This window comes from Sturnus vulgaris, chromosome 17 (assembly GCF_052056855.1).
Source record: "Sturnus vulgaris isolate bStuVul1 chromosome 17, bStuVul1.hap1, whole genome shotgun sequence".
Classification (NCBI taxonomy): domain Eukaryota; kingdom Metazoa; phylum Chordata; class Aves; order Passeriformes; family Sturnidae; genus Sturnus; species Sturnus vulgaris.
The window spans coordinates 7,954,975-7,970,634 of NC_142259.1; the positions used below are offsets into that span (position 1 = coordinate 7,954,975).

Here is a 15,660-nt window from a genome sequence, read left to right on the forward strand (position 1 = left end):
GGCGGGCGGGCTCAGCGCATGCGCAACCACCAGCGGCGCCTGCGCACTGCGAGCACTCGCGATTTTTCTCACAGCGCCTGCCCAGGCCTGCGGGAGCTTTGTGGCGCTGACAGCCCCGTTAATTCAGTGTCACGTCGCTGGCGCATGTGCGTTGCTAGTGCCCAAGACTTTTCTCATAGTGCCCACCCCACTTCGCGGGAGCTTTGTGGTGCTGGTACTGTGGCGTCACTTCCGGCACCCTCAGGGCTGCCCGGCCTGGCCTCAGCGCGGCCCCGGCCCCAGGCGGGACCCCCGGCACTGGGCAGGGCCCGCGGCCCCCGGTCCCCCGGCATGGCCGTGTTCGACACCCCGCAGGCAGCGTTCGGGGCGCTGCGCCCCGTCTGCGTGCAGCTGACACGGGCGCAGACGGTGGAGAACGTGCGGCAACTGGAGGAGCACCTGGCCGGGGTGAGCGGCGCGGCCCTGCAGGAGCTGCAGGAGTACGTGCTGTTCCCGCTGCGCTTCGCCCTGCGGGTGCCGGGACCCAAGCAGGAGCGGCTGGTGCAGAGCCTGGTGCAGTGCATCTCCTCCGTGCTTGCGGCGACGTGCGTGAAGAAGCAGGATCTGCTGCAGGAGCTCTTCTCTGAGCTCTGCACCTGCCTCGCTCCCCCTCCCAGCTCGGGCAAAGCCGCCCCGCTGTCCGAGGAGCTGAAGCTGGCTGTGATCCAGGCACTCCACACGCTGATGCATTCGGCTTATGGGGATGTTATCTTGTCTCTGTACCAACCTTCCAGCCTTCCGCTCTTAGGATTTGCTGTGTCTTTGCTTCTGACACTTGCAGAGCAAGAAAAAGCAAAGCAAATAAAGATCTCTGCTTTGGAGTGCTTGCAAGTACTGATTCTGCAGTGTGACTGCCAGGAGCACCGACACTTGGATGAAGATGAGGAGCAGCAATGTGGGGATTTGTTTGCTTCTTTTCTGCCCGGGATTTCTATTACACTGTCTCGAGTTATTGCTGGAGACATCAAACAGGGTCACAAAACCACCGTTTCTGCCATCAGACTCTTTTATCTTATTGTTGGCTTGGTCATGGCTGACAAACAGCTAGCCAGAATCCCAAAGAGTAAGGAAAAGCTGCCAGTGGAACACAACAGAATATCAGAGCTAATGATCCACAGAGGATCTGACTGGACTAAAAGTACTGCTGAAAAACTCTCTCTTCTCTTGCATAAAGTGGTTGAATCTTCTTCAGTTCACCCCCACTGGAAGGTGAGACTGGAGCTGGTGGAGCTGGTCCACCACTTACTGAGGAACTGCAGTCAGTCACTGGTGGACTCGTTCAATCACCTCTTAAAGGCCTTGGTTGGGCTGGTTAATGATGAAAACAGTGAAGTCCAGAGCAGGTGTAACAAAGTTCTGCAAGGGATTGCAGAGCAGAGGATTGTGGCACAGAACAGGGCTCTTGCTGATGTCCTCTCTGAGAACCTCCATTCCCTTGCCACAGCTCTTCCCCGCCTGATGAACTCTCAGGATGACACGGGCAAGGTTTCCACGCTGAGCTTATTGCTTGGCTACCTGAAGCTGCTGGGCCCCAAGATTAACATTGTCCTCAATTCCATGTCCCACCTGCAGCGCCTGTCCAAGGCACTGGTGCAGGTTCTGGAGCTGGACGTGACAGATGTGAAGATAGTGGAGTCTCGGCGCTCTGCGCCACCAGGCCCCTTGCAGCAAGGTGTGCAGAAGGGCAGGTGCCAGAAGAAATACTTCCGCTTCTTCACGGAGGAGAAGGTTTTCCAGCTCCTTCAGCAAGTGTGCCGTGTTCTTGGCTACTACGGGAACCTCTACTTGCTTGTGGATCACTTCATGGGACTGTACAGTGAGTCTGGCCTGTACCGAAAGCAGGCAGCCATGATCCTCAACGAGCTGGTCATGGGAGCTGCCGGAGTGGGAGTGGATTTCCTGCAGGAGAGGGAAGTTCCACTGAACATGGATGATGTCAAAGGGTCCATAACGTCCATTCTGGATGAGTACATGGACCAGGCGAACTGGTATTTGGTCACTAGTGTTGACACAGAGGAAAGCAGCTCTGAGCAGTCAGAGCAGCACTTGGGACTCGGTCTCCGTGCGGGAGGGGCATCCAACAGCGTTCTCCTCCTGTCCTCGGAGCCCCCAGTCACAGCCCGCACCATGAACAGCAACATCTGGCAGATCTGCATCCAGCTGGAGGGCGTTGGCTGCTTTGCCGCTGTCCTTGGGAAGGAGTTCCGACTGCTGCTGCTGTCAGCTCTCTACCCTGTGCTGGAAAAGGCTGGTGACAGGACCCTGCTCATCAGTGAGACAGCACTGGGGACACTGGCAGACATATGTGAGGCCTGCGGTTATGATTCGGTGCAGTGTTTGATCAATGAAAATTCTGACTATCTGGTGAACGGGATTTCCCTGAATTTGCGCCAGCTGGCACATCAGCCACGTGCATCCCAGGTCCTGGACACAATGCTGAGGAATTCAGATGCAAGCTTGCTGCCACTGATAGAAGATGTAATCCAAGATGTCCTGTCTGCACTAGATCAGTCTTACAATAGCCAGGCTTCCACCTTCCTCAGGGTTCTCCACTCAGTCATGACTGCTCTAGGTACCAAAACGATGTTTACTTTGTGTAATTTAGCCTTGCTGTCACTAAGGGTGCTTGTCTTGGACCTTTCCACTTGCCATGGGAGGTTCCAGGTAGCCAAGGTTGCAGTATGATGGCCACTGTGCTTTGCTTGCTGGGGCAGCGCTCAAGCAAAGATCAAGATCAAAGATCAAGCAAAGACCAGTAGCTTTCCCTCTCCAATTTGCCTGGCCTGCAGCCTTTCACAGGAGCATGGCCTTTAGTGGCTGAGAATGGCTGGATTCACTGCTTCTATGAACATTCTGTAGGAGAATGTAGCATGTATTCCTTTTTAATATTCCCATACTATCAAGGAGGTGACTGGGATGTGACAGCGGGTGCCTGAATCAGGTGCAATCCCATGAGGTGGGAGAACCATCTCATCTCTCATGGAATCCACGGCACCTTGCTGACTTGCAGGAGGGGATCATGGTTGCTCAGTGACATGTCAGTTCCTTTTTTGCAGTGCAGTGGTTTGGAATGCCCAGCGCTGAGGAGCACCAGCAAAGGCAGGCTGACAAGGGGCAGAGCAGGTCTTGGTCCCAGGGGCAGCAAGAGGTGACAATGACAAGTCAAGAAGTGGAACGATTCTTCCTTGACTATGTCAGCCAGAAACAGATCGCAGAGGGTGATCTTCCTGACCTGGAGGAGGAGGAGGCAGGTCAGTGCTGTGTGTGGCTGGAGAGGAGCATGGTCAGCTTGCAGAGAGACTGTGACCTCTGAGGAGTCCTTTTGTCATGTGGGGACCTTGGGACCAGGCTGACAGTCTCAGGTCTTCTTTAAGCTGACCTTCACTTCGTGTAAAATGCTTTTGGGTGTTCTCGCTTTGTTCTGTTTGAGTGGGGAGCCAAATGTTTGCAGATCAAGGCTTCTCTAGTTCTGAGACACAAGCACACTTGTGGTTTTTCTTACCTCGAAACAATTCATTTAGGTTCAGGACCTGAAGTTTCCCCTTTTCAGGACCCTATGCATTTTCCTCATGTTACCTTGGGAATCTCTGTACTGTTTTCTCCTGGCTAATGATGCCACTGCTCCCTTCTCACTTGGCCTTGGCAGGCACTGCAGACATTCGTATAGGGAACTTTTTAGTCTTCACTGGGCTGTGCTGCAATCCTGACCTTTAAATACTTCATGTTTAAACACTCAGGCTTTTCATTTTTAATAAAAATCAATGGGAAATAAGTCCATGGTGAGAAGAGACTGCAAATGTCAGAACAGCTGCATTGTCCAGTAAAGAAAGCGAACGTCCTCTAGCCCCACACTCTTAACTGAACCTGACACTAACTCACAGAACTCATAGGCTTAACTCTATCTAAGCACATTAAAAAATGCCAAAGGGCTTTACTCATGGATTTGCAGAGTAGTTGGGGGTAGATGCTGTGATTTCCTAGAGTTCCCAAGTAATTTTCATGGCTTCACTAGTGGTTTTGTCTTCCAGATGAGGTTCCCCTTGCTAAGCCAGAGCCCAGCTCTGACACAGAAGGAGAAGCTGCAATGCCAAGCCATGCTCGGCTGGCCAGGGATGTGATGGAGAGGTGCATCCACTTGCTGTCTGATGGGAGCCTCCGAGTGCGGCTGAAGGTCGGTAATGGCCAGCTCTGAGGGGACAGATGGTGCCCATGAAGGGGCTAGTAGCTCATCAGTGTGTGTGCCATGCACGTTGGGCTCCCTGCCATCCCCAGGTTTGTGCTACCATATGCTTGAGCAGGACAGATCCTCCAAACCTGGCAAGAGAAAGGGAGATGGTTTTTTGCGAGTGCTCTGGATTAGGAATGGAAGCCAGGCAGAGCAGAATCTTAAAGGTAGCTTTGTATAGGGCACTTTTCCTTGATGCTCATGACAGTTAAGTCTTGTGCTTTGTCCTTTAGTGGAGGAAACAGAAGCATCCTTCTCCCATCTGTGCCTCCCATCCCCCTTTCTCAGGCTGCAGTGCACAGTGCACAGGCTGATGAATGTTTTTGAAGTAGCTGGGGTGATGATAAGCAGGGCTAAAAGCCTGGCTTTTTTCTAATTATGAAAACCCTTTGAAGGTGGCCTCCTTTTAAAGTGCAAAGTGAGATAGAAAAATGAGGCATAACCCAGATTCTCATCCCAGCAGCCCCAGCTCTGCCAGGTGATTCTGCTGCCACAGCTGCAGTGGGATCCAAGTGTACACCTCAGCCTGTGGGATCAGGGCACGAATCCTGCCCTGCTCGCAGCCCAGCTCGGTACCCAGCACAGGTTGTGTCACTGCAGTGCTTGTCCTTTTCCAAGCAGGCCTGATCTCTAAGCACTGTTCACTTGTCCCCATTCCTGCTGCGGTAAAACCGCATCTTTGCTGTTCAACCCCTCCTCCCAGCTTCCTGACGTGATGCTGGGATCCACCTGAATGCCTGGCACTGCAGCACTCAGAGTCTCTTCCCTCCCCTCCTGCCCAGGTCCTGGACGTGCTGGAGCTCTGTGTAACCATGCTGCATCCTCATGGAAACCATCTACTTCCCATGGCTCACCGTGTCTGGCCAGCTCTCGTCACTCGGCTGATCAGCGACGACCCTCTGGCAGTGCTCAGAGCCTTCAAGGTATGGCCATGACTGCCAGCAGCATTTCCAGCTGAGGCTTGGGCAGGAGGTGGCTCAGGCAGTGCTGCAGCTCAGGAGAGAGCACCAAGATCCTGCAGAGATGTTTAAATGTGGTTTGGAGCATGGGGTCACCATGCTCTGCTGTGGGTGGGTTTGTACCACTCTCACTGCAGCTTGTCCACAGGTAAACCCTTGATGCTGTTGCTGGGGGAAGCATCCCACTGCAGGGATGAGAAAAACAGCTCAACAGCCTGAGCAGCTGTTAGGGTCACCGTATAGTGCAGCTTGGCCTTGCTGGAGACATAGTCGCAGCATCCTCTTGGAAGTCTCAGATTGAAGATAGGGGAACATTTCATGATTGAGGCATTGGCAAGGGAGGGGAGAGGTTGAACAAAGACTTGGCCCTATAATTGCATTATTAAAGAGCTCCTGACCTTGTCAGCTGGCTCCTTTCTCCTCCTGACTCACAGGCTGGCCAGTAAAGCATGTTTCCAGGGGTTGCCAGCCCCAGCATTGCAGAGGAATTAATCTGCTGGGCAGAGTGAGATTCATTTTAGAATCCTTCAATGTGAATAGAGTTTTGATTCCCCAGATTCCAGAAGCCACACGCTAGACTCTCAGAATAGCCATACCTATCATGTGCCTGCCCTAAAAGGAGGTAGAGATTGCTGTACAAAAACTAATTAACTCTTGGAAAGTTCAAGTCATCATTACAATTTGCACCCAGCTTGGGTTTTGCTGTATGAGTTCCCCCCTAAGTGTCTTCCTGACTAAATTCCAGGACTAGAAGTGTCATATCAGTGTAAAGCAAGCACAACATAACCAGCATCTTAGTCCTGCACACTGAGACCATGAGCTCAGTGACGTTCCAAAGGAGAAATCCGTGTTCTGGTCCCCTTTGTTTTTACGTGCATTTAAGGCCATTCTCTACCCAGTTTGAGTTTGATCCTGGGCACACACCAGTAGTGCTGGATGCCCTTTTCTATGGCCAATTTGCCTTTCTGCTTGCTGGCATGCTTGGAAAGATAGGTTGTCTGCACCACAAAAGAGACTTAAGGATATAATGGTATTTAATGGCATTTTCCATCAGAGACCTCTCCACTAATTCTGAGTGAGACTGCACGGCTGCTCTTACCTTTCCTGTGCTAATGAAGGAAGGGCAGCTCAGGAGGTCAGCCAGGTGACACTGCAGAGCAGGGTGCAGCTCACTCAGTTTCTCAAACATTCATCTTCTGCTCATTATGGGGGAACTGGGGCAGGTGTGGTCACAATACTCTCGCCTGCAAAAACAATTCTCCAGGGAGAGCGAATGTCTGAATCCCCCAGGCTGGTGTGGATCACTGAGCTGCTCCCAGACCAGTGTGTGCACTATCCCCTGTAACTGAAGTCTCTCTTAGGTGCTGTGTACCCTGGCTCAAACATGTGGGGACTTCCTGAGGCAGAGATTCTCCAAAGATGTCCTGCCCAAGCTGACCAGTTCCCTCCTCAGTCAGGCCCCAGTGAGTGCCAGAGCTGGGCCTGTGTACAGCCACACACTGGCCTTCAAGCTGCAGCTGGCTGTGCTGCAGGGCCTGGGCTCTCTCTGTGAGAGGCTGGACATGGGTGAGTATCAGGGAAAGCACAGGTTGTGTGAATATCTGTCAGATTTTACTCTCTCCTCAACCTGCTGCTACTTCTCCTCCTGCTGCCCACAGAATTGATTTCCTGATCTTCTCTAGCCTGAATCTGTTCTCTTTGGGAGCTCTGTAAAGAGGTGCTGGGCACTCTTTTCTCCTCAGGAGACAAATGGGAGAGAAGGTTCCCACCACATGCAAAATCTGACTGCTCATCCCACTTGTGGATGAGAAGAGGGTACACAACGGAGTCCTTGCATTGCTGTTGGACCACACTTTGTTCTTACTGGACAAACTGGAACCCAGATAAGATTTCTGGCTAGCTTGACTGGTTCCATTGTGGTCTTATCCCTGGGTGACCCTTTAAATCCAGCACATCATGCTCTTCTATTGAATGAAATTCTGAAATTCTCCCCGAGTGAAATTTCTGGAACTGACTTTGATGAGGGAGAAGGTTTGCTGGCTAGTTGCTCTTTTCCTCTCAGTGCCCTTGATTGCTTTCCTGGCTTTGCAGCAAGATGCTTAAAAGGGAAGGTCAGAAGAGCTCCGGGTCAGACAGCTCAAAGGCTCTGAAGCCTCTGCTGCCAATTTGGAGCTGATTCCATTAGGCAGCAGCTGCTGAGGAGGTCACCTCCTACCCTTCTTTCCTGTTCCATTTCTGCAGGCGAGAGTGACCTGAATAAAGTGGCAGATGCCTGCCTGATTTACCTCAGTGCCAAGCAACCTGTGAAACTGCAAGAAGCTGCCCAGAGGTAATGTCTCTTAAATGCAGGTGTGTTGGGTGTACAAATAGTGGGGGACAGAGGGAGCATTCCTTTTGCACCTGTTCCGCCTTCCAGCACGTTCAAGTCCTGTACAACAGGGCCTCTCATGGAAGTGTTCTGTGGTGAAATATCATTTACTCCCCAAAACGAGTTAGAGAGGTCAATTGTCAGCTTGCACAGACATTACAGGTCTTACCTTGCAGTGCATTTGGGAACAGAGGGGAAGATGTGCTGCTTGCTTTTTCCTGACCGAATACTTGAGGCTCTTGGCCCACTGGTGGCATCAAACTGCAGAGGGAAGACAGCCATGGAAGAGGATGTGCCAGGCATTCCCTTGTATTTTATCACTTAATACCTTCTGCAGGCTGGGGGATTTACTTCTGTTGTCCTTCCATTTTCCCTGGGCTCCAGCCCAGGCTCTGCCAGGTGGACCAGAGTTTGTTTGGGAAGCTGTCAGTCTTGGCACCAGTGTTGCTCTGAGAAGGCTGGGAGACTCTAAAAGAGCAGAGAGAGTTTAGGTGAACACACTCCAGCTCCAGGAAATGTTGACAGATATACTTTGCTGCTTGGTGTACAAAATCCTGCTCAGCATGTTCTGCTGTCAGGATAAGAAATCACTGTTGTCATATGTTGTCACCTGGAACCAAGGCCAGAGATTTCAGAAGACAAAACGAGTCCAGGTACAGAACACAGGACATAAATCAGAAGGCCCCTCTGCGGAAGGATGGGGGTGAAAGGCATCCCCCCCATCTTCCTGTGCGACCAGCCCTGCCCTCCCCCTCGGGGAGGGAAAATGCCCTCCCCTCGGGGAGGGGAAAGCAGCACGTTCCGCAGGCTCTGCGGTTTCGGATTTCCAGGGCAGGAAAGGGAAGCGAAGGGAAGTGCAGCGCATCCATTCCCTTTCACAAAGCACGGGCTCCCGGGGGTGCAGGGTGTGAAGGGCTTTGTGTGGCTGGGCAGCAGTTCAGAGGCAGCACTCTCCGGAGCTGGAGCATTCCTTTGTTTGTATCTCTGCGCGGGTGGGAGCAGGTTTATTTTTACCTTGGAGGCTTTCACAGCAGCACAGCAGGCTCCAGCAGCATTTGTTCTGCAGAGGGGCTCTATGCTGTGGGAGTGCATCCCCTTAATGCAGTAATGCCTCAGTCTGTGCAAGCAATGCTGGATGAAAAGCAGAACACCAGGATTTATCTAGATATTTGGAATCTGAAGCTTTTAAATCATTAACCAAGCAGCTTGAGAAGCTGTGCAATTTCCCCCCAACAGCAGGGGTAGGGGGAAAATGAAATGAGCCCTGTTGGAAGCTGTATGGTGAAGTGAGCTCACTTGTTGGAGCAAAAGGGCAGCAAAGTTCAGGGCAACTAACATTTTTCTCCTGTATGTTACTTTTATTATATTTTAAGGGGAAAATGCCATATGTTTTGCTCCTCCCCCCGTGCTTTTGATGCACCATACATCACATATGTCAGTGAACCAAGCTGCTCATAGAAGCCTTTGCTGTCTCCTGTTTAATTCCATTGACAGACACATGTGTGCACTGAGGCATGCATCATGCCTGGCCTCACTCTATGGACATGGCAGCATTTGGAGGTTTCTTTTGGGTTTAATTTTTTCAGTTTAGTCCTGTGCATTCCCTGGTCTTGGAGCCTGGATGTATCAGAGTTCATCTTATCACACACTTTTAACTGAATTTCCCTGATACAAGGTTTCAGCCTGGAAAAGTAAAAAAATTAGTTTGGACCATAACAATCAGCTCCTGTATCAGGATAAGAATCACTTCTCAGCCACCCTTCCATTTCTGTTCTCCAGCTGCTGAACCACCACATTCCTGTAAGTTCTGGCTCTTCTTGCTCTCTATGTGCCTGAAAGTAATCCTGCAAACTGACACGGGCTGTCACACATAAGGCCCTTTCCATCTAAGCAAGGGCAGTGTTATCAGCCTGATACATGAGAAATTCTGCATTTTAAATGCTTCTAAAAACAGATAGACCAGAACTAATCTTAGCCCCAGCCTGAGCGCCAGCATACGTCACATAACTCAGCTTTATCACTGCAGAAATCATATGAGGTAAAAGGATGTTTGGAATCAGCTTGCCATGGTGATTTATACTAACTGGCCTTTGCTCAGCTCCTAGGATTCTTATTCAACTGATGGGTTGTGACCTGCCAAAAGCAAGGTCAGGACTTGCAAAGTCAGTTGTAGCTCCAAAAATCATACACTGACTACATGAGGATTCTGTAGGCATGCCAAGGGCTGAGCAGGAATTTTTGGCCAAGGTGCTTGAGCCACACAAAAAAAAAAGGAGAAGGAAAAAGAGAGCTTGGCTATCATCCAGGGATGTTATCATGCCCCAAGGAGTCTGCTTAATCCCATTTATGGGACCCTGTAGCTTTATTAGATGAAGCAGTGGGAGTAAGTGATTTTTGTAACTGCAGTTTCATGCAATACTCAACAGGCAAAAATAGATGCTGGGAGAAAAAGAACTCCAGCACATCTGAGGGAGAGAAAATGGGACAATAACAATAGGCTTTACTAGAAGATGACTGCTGGGAGTATTCCAGGAGAGTATTATCCAAAGCTTTTTTAAAAACCAAACAAGAAACAAAAATCAAATGCAAAATCACCAACGGGACCAAATCTACTGAAGAAGAGTTTGAGAATGCCAAGGAGCACTAGAAAAGTCTTTGCCACCATTGAAGAAGATGAGCCCATGCAAGGGTGGGGAAGTGCCCAGAAAGACTTGAGCAAGGGGTGGGGCGGGTGGGGCCCTGCCACTGAGAACAAGGCCAGGAGAGATGGTGGAAACTGAAAGTCACAATATGTAAATCTGAGCTTCTCGTCAATTTATGAAGTCGCATCATCCCTGACAAGCTTTTCACTTCAGGGAATAAAACCTTGAAGGAAAAGAGATTAGGAAATTGTCACTGGGTTCTGTCAAAACTGACAAGTAGTTTTCCATTCTTTCAGTTTCAAGTGACTGTTTTGAAATTTACACTTAATTCCTACTAAATGTTTGCAGCCCATGACCTTTCCGCCAGCAGTCGGGAATTTTTTTTTCCCTTAAGACACCGAAATAATCTCCTCAGTTCTTACCAAAGCGTATGGTGGGCTGTATCCAGTTAAACACTCAGCAGGGATGGGAAGCCAGGAAGCCTTGTCCTTCTACCAGTCTGCTCACTGTGCCATGGCTTTGCTTGGAGCTTGGGAAAAGACAAGGCAACAGAATAGACAAATTGTTCTGTGCTAGTAGAATAAGTTTAGCACACTTGGGACAAATAGGAGCTATTTTGGGACCTTTTTTGCTACCAAGGTTGATTATGCAGCTTACCTCTTCTGGTTTCCTTGTGTGGTTTGTTGGGTATTCATTGTCAGCTGTCACTCCCAGGCTGGATTGAAGGACACCAGAACAGCCACCTGCTCAAGGCAAAATTCAATAAAGTGATATTTAAGAAAAAAAAAAAAAGAAAAAGGCAACAACAGAAAACAAACTTGGATTAACCCTAGGATTCTTTGCTATGGAAACAGGTTGCTTGGAAACTACCCCAGAGTTAGTTTGAAAATGTATAAGTCAAGTTGTTCTTTAAGCTGCAGAGCACTCCAGGCTATCAGGGATAATCACAACCTCAAGCCATTATGGTCACCAGAGGCAGTGACTTCTCCAGGGTCTGGGTAATCTCTGAGGGTCGCTCTCCCTGGAGCAACTGATTGGGAAGAGGTTAGAGGGCTGAGTGTCTGTGCTGTGAGTATATGAGCTACAGCTCTGTGTGTGCTGGGGATCAGCAGCCTGCTGCACAACATTCCCCATGCCCATGTTCACTTCACAGCAATTCATTGTCCTTGCCTGCTCCCATCCCAGCCATAAGGAGCAAGGATTATCTCTGCAGCTGCCCACCAGCAGCCCATTGAAAACTGGGTGGAACCACTGGGAGCTGGTGTTTGCTGGCACACAGAGCTGTGTGCTCCCACTCTCACAGCCAAGCTGAGGGCATGGCAGTGTCTGGAGAGCTGGAGCCAGGATGGCAGCAGCAAGAGCTCTTTACCCAGCCCCTGCCAGCCCCTCAGTTGGGATGGAACTGAGTGGACCAGTCCTCCCCTTCCAGTCAGCAGAGTTGCAGGAACAAAGCCAGGGGAATGAGGAGTGTGAGCTCACCTGCATCTGGCCAATCCACAGAAAAAAGGTTGTGTTGCTGAGGCAGCTGTTGCCAAACCCAGCTATCACCGTAGAGCACATTCCCACTGGTTTCTCTGGAGCAGGCAGATAGGCACTACCAGCACCTTTGGGAGGGGACACTGCCAACAGCTTCAGTGGTGACATCTCCCCTCTTGTCGTTCAGAGACCTGCACTGAGGGACAGGCGAGGTGTTAATGGCAGAGAGGCAAAAGCAACATCTTTGGCTGTGTATGAGTAACAAGTCACATCCACAGGGTTATTGTGCCGAGGAGAGGGAGCTCTCTCCTACCTTCATCTCATTTCTGTGTTCTTTCACGTTACCCATGGCACTGCACTCCCTTTCAGAGGAGAGCTTCTCAAAGGGATTTCTCCCTGCTTTACATTGGAAGCAACCTCACTTTAGGGATGAAAGCTCTTCCAGGAGAAATTTGGACAGCAATCAGATCTGGATTTTGTGTGGTTTTTGTAGCAAGTGATCTTTGCTTTTAGAGAGGGAGTTCAGTCCTGTGCTTCTTGGGGGAGCAGAGACAGACTGACTTGATTTCTCTTCCCGTTACCTCACCTAGCAGCTGTTCTCCTCACAGCTCCATTATTTCACTGAAAACTAGAGACCTGAAGACCCATGGCTGGGCTTTACTGGGGTTTTGGAAAACTGCCACAGGTGTGGTGAGTGCTGAGTGTCTTTGGTGCTCACAGAGCACTCAGCACTATTCAGGAAGAGGCCTTGCAAATTCCAGTCTAATTTTGTTCATGGCACAGCCAGAGAGTTTAATACCAGTTAAGCCCAGTACAGCTTCTGTGCATTAAACCCTGACACAGACCTAGCTAAGCCCAAAGGTTGCTGCAGGGAGAACTGGCAGGAGGGGATGGGTAAGTGTAGGTCACACAAATCAGCATTTGCCCTTTCACTCCTTGAGCTTCCTGCTCTTCAGCAGCAGCTGTGTCCCAGCAGCTCACAGCTGGAGCCCTGTGTGAAGGGCATGCTGGAAAGGCAAATCCCATCTTACTGAGGTATGGAAATGCAAAGTGAAAACCAGCAACACAGCAGTAAATCTGCAGAGGAAGTTGTGATTCCTCTTTTCATTTATTCTGTTGTTAATGAAGGTTGTGTTTGGTTTTGGTTTAAAATCCTGCTTTGTGAAAGGTGCTATGCAGGACGACAAAAATTTGGAGGCAGCTAATAAGGACTTGGGATGGTGGGAGATCTCACTTGAGCAAAAAGCCCTCAAATGCAGCATTGAGCTTCCCTTGGGGCCCAGCCTGGGCAGCTGTCTCTTAGGTTTGCCACCTCTGGAAAGGAAGAGAGGCCCAGATGGGTTAACGCTCTCCCTCCCCAAAAACCATAGAGGGTGGTGAACAACACAAACAACTTCTCCCAAGATCTCTGCAGGAGCTGTTGTCCGAAAGATCCCAGATAGCACATGTAGTCACCCACAGTCACCTCCCCAGCATGTGGGACAGGCAGGTTTACACTTGTGCCAGCACCAAGCCTGGGTCAGTTCTGCACCAGCTGCTTGTTTCATGTCCATAAGTGACTCTGTGGTATCATAAATATTTTCCCCCATGTGCCAGTAGCTGTGAGACACTGAGCTGCTTTCTTGGGCACAGGGGCCACTGCACTGCCCCCTGTAAAGAGCCAATTTGTGCAGCTGCCAGATGCTGCCAACAGCATCAAAGCTTTCCTTAGCTCTTAATAACCCTGTTAGGTGCCAACCAAAAGGCCTTGTCCTTACTCTTCTTTCTTCTCTTTCTACTGTTTTCCAAAGTGTTTTCCTGCACTTGATGCATGTGGACCCTGACAGCACCTGGCTGCTCCTGAGTGAGGTGTGCTGCCCCGAGGGGTACGAGCCCCCCCACCCCAGCCTGCACCCGGTGAAGCTCAGCGGGATGGGGCAGCCACGGAACGAGCTCACGGACAACGTGCTGCTCCTGCTCCAGAGGCTGCAGCAGCAGGAGGGCACGGGACCCAGGACCAGCACACAGGAGGCATCTCCTTCCTGACATACCTACACAGCAGCTGGGATGGGAAAGAGGAACCACCAAGATAAGAGCTCACCTGGGAAAACACCATCACTGAGAGCCCAAACGGTTCAGGGGCAAAGGAAGGGCTGCCCAGTGTGGGGCACTGGCTGAGACACCTCCCCATGGCAGAAGGTTTATTTTTTGAAGTGGTGTTTGAGGATGAAGTGGGTACGTGACCTTGACTCCTCCTGACTTGTACCTCACCAGCACCACATGCAGAGAAAATGGCACATCTATTCCAAATTCTTCAGTATGAAGAGTGAATCATCTTCCAGAAATTACTTCCTAACCCTTGATCCTTGGGGGGGGTGCCCCCTTAGCACCCCCCACACCTCTCTGATCTCTTCACAGCTGTGATGATCCCTCCCATTCTCAGCTGGACACTGACTGACAACTCAAAGCAAAAGCTTTTTCTGGTCTTTACCATTCCCAGGAAGGGAATCTTGTTTGGGGTGCACTATAAACCTGTTCTCTTTAAAAGCAGTTAATCTCAGAAATTAAAGTGCATTTCCAATAAATTCCTCACCTGTGCTACTGGCAAGAGCAACGTGTCCTCTCGGAAGCATCAGGGCTGCTCCTCACAGCTGCAATTTGCTGAGACCAGATGGAGGCAGCCAAACGTGCTCTCTTCTCTGTCTCACTCTCCGAGAGGTTCTGTAGAGAATCAGCCAGCCCTCATTTACACCTGGGAGTGATTTAGAGCTTCTCCCATTCCCAGATCACGGTTCTCAGGCCATTTCCAACCCCCATCCTAAGGGGAATTATATGAAGCATGTGCCTGTGTCCCAGCACATGTCAGACAGTGCCAGCAGTGACAGGGCCTGTGAGCACTGGGGCACCCCGGCAGTGCCATGGTTTGTCAAAGCAGGTACAACACGGTACAGTGAGCAGAGGATGACTTGTCTTTGGGGTCTCAGCCCCTGCTGAGAGGATCTCCAGCTCCCACATCCCCAGGCTTTTGCTGCAGAGATTGTCCACAGGCACTGCTTTGCTCAGCTGCCTCCCAGACCTCACCAGCTCCTGGATCCCTCAGCTTCACACAAGCAGCTCCTGGTAGCAGGCTGCCTCCTGACATTCGGGGAAGACCTATGCAAGTGAAGCAAAAGGGCAGATTCTTTACTAAATTTGGAAGCAAGCTCAGAAATACAAAAACCAAAGCAATAAATAAATTGTTACATGGACCAGGCTTTGTGCATCACTGTTGGGATCCTGGGTGAACATCCAAAACAAATCTGTCCTGGTGGGCCCAAGGGCACTGCCTTTGCTGCCACATCCCTCAGCTGAAGTTACTTCCCCTTGTCTCCCTGGTTTTATTTAGGCTTTCCTCCTGTTTGTTTCTCCAGGGAAAACACAAGTCAGTGGCTTTTTATCCAGTAGGACAGGGCTGCAGGTCAGCTTTACTCTTTTTTAATATCTGTTCAGTGCTTAACGCTGGTTGGGTTCTATACAAAGGAGCCTTCAGAGCTGCTCTGACAGGGCAGGCAGGAAGGTGAAATACTGTCTTTGGTTTCCAAGCGCCCTTGGGGCTGGTGCAGTTTTCTGGGTTGTTGTAGCACTTGACAAAACTCATCCATTAGGTGCAGATGCTGCATCCAGCCTCGCTCTGCTCGGCTGTGCTGGGGACGCCAAAGACCCAGCCTGCCCATGCCAAGACTTGCCATCCTGCAGGACAGGCATAGCATTCAAGGGCACCATTGTCCCATCACTGCCCAGTGCCCAGGAGCCAAACACATCACCCAGCCAGGGCTCTGGCACAACTGACTGCACCCCACCCATAACCTGTGATTCACAGTGCTGTCCAGAGATTTTTCCCCACAGCCTCAGCCCCAGCCAGCAGGTGGGTGCTGGTAGCAGGAGAGGCTGTCCTGCCTGTCACAGTGAGCTCCTCTCAGCTTCGTTATCACC

The 15,660-nt window shown here is 50.6% G+C and overlaps 1 protein-coding gene across 1 annotated transcript; it reads left to right on the forward strand.

Moving 5' to 3' along the window:
• Window positions 1–18: 18 nt before the first annotated feature.
• Window positions 19–14,936, forward strand: TTI1 (TELO2 interacting protein 1). The gene is made up of 7 exons (XM_014890089.2): window positions 19–2,611; window positions 3,096–3,290; window positions 4,068–4,210; window positions 5,047–5,187; window positions 6,585–6,789; window positions 7,465–7,552; window positions 13,500–14,936. Exons 1-7 carry the CDS (start codon window positions 19–21, stop codon window positions 13,732–13,734), a joined length of 3,600 nt encoding a protein of 1,199 aa, XP_014745575.2. The 3' UTR covers window positions 13,735–14,936.
• Window positions 14,937–15,660: the final 724 nt, after the last annotated feature.

What these genes read in the sequence shown, in the direction of transcription:
- TTI1 (XM_014890089.2), top strand. Translation starts at nt 19, where the DNA reads ATGCGCAACCACCAGCGGCGCCTGCGCACTGCGAGCACTCGCGATTTT. An exon ending in CCTGGAGGAGGAGGAGGCAG is followed by an intron (nt 3,291 to 4,067) that starts GTCAGTGCTGTG and finishes TTTGTCTTCCAG; the next exon opens with ATGAGGTTCCCCTTGCTAAG. An exon ending in GCCTCCGAGTGCGGCTGAAG is followed by an intron (nt 4,211 to 5,046) that starts GTCGGTAATGGC and finishes CCTCCTGCCCAG; the next exon opens with GTCCTGGACGTGCTGGAGCT.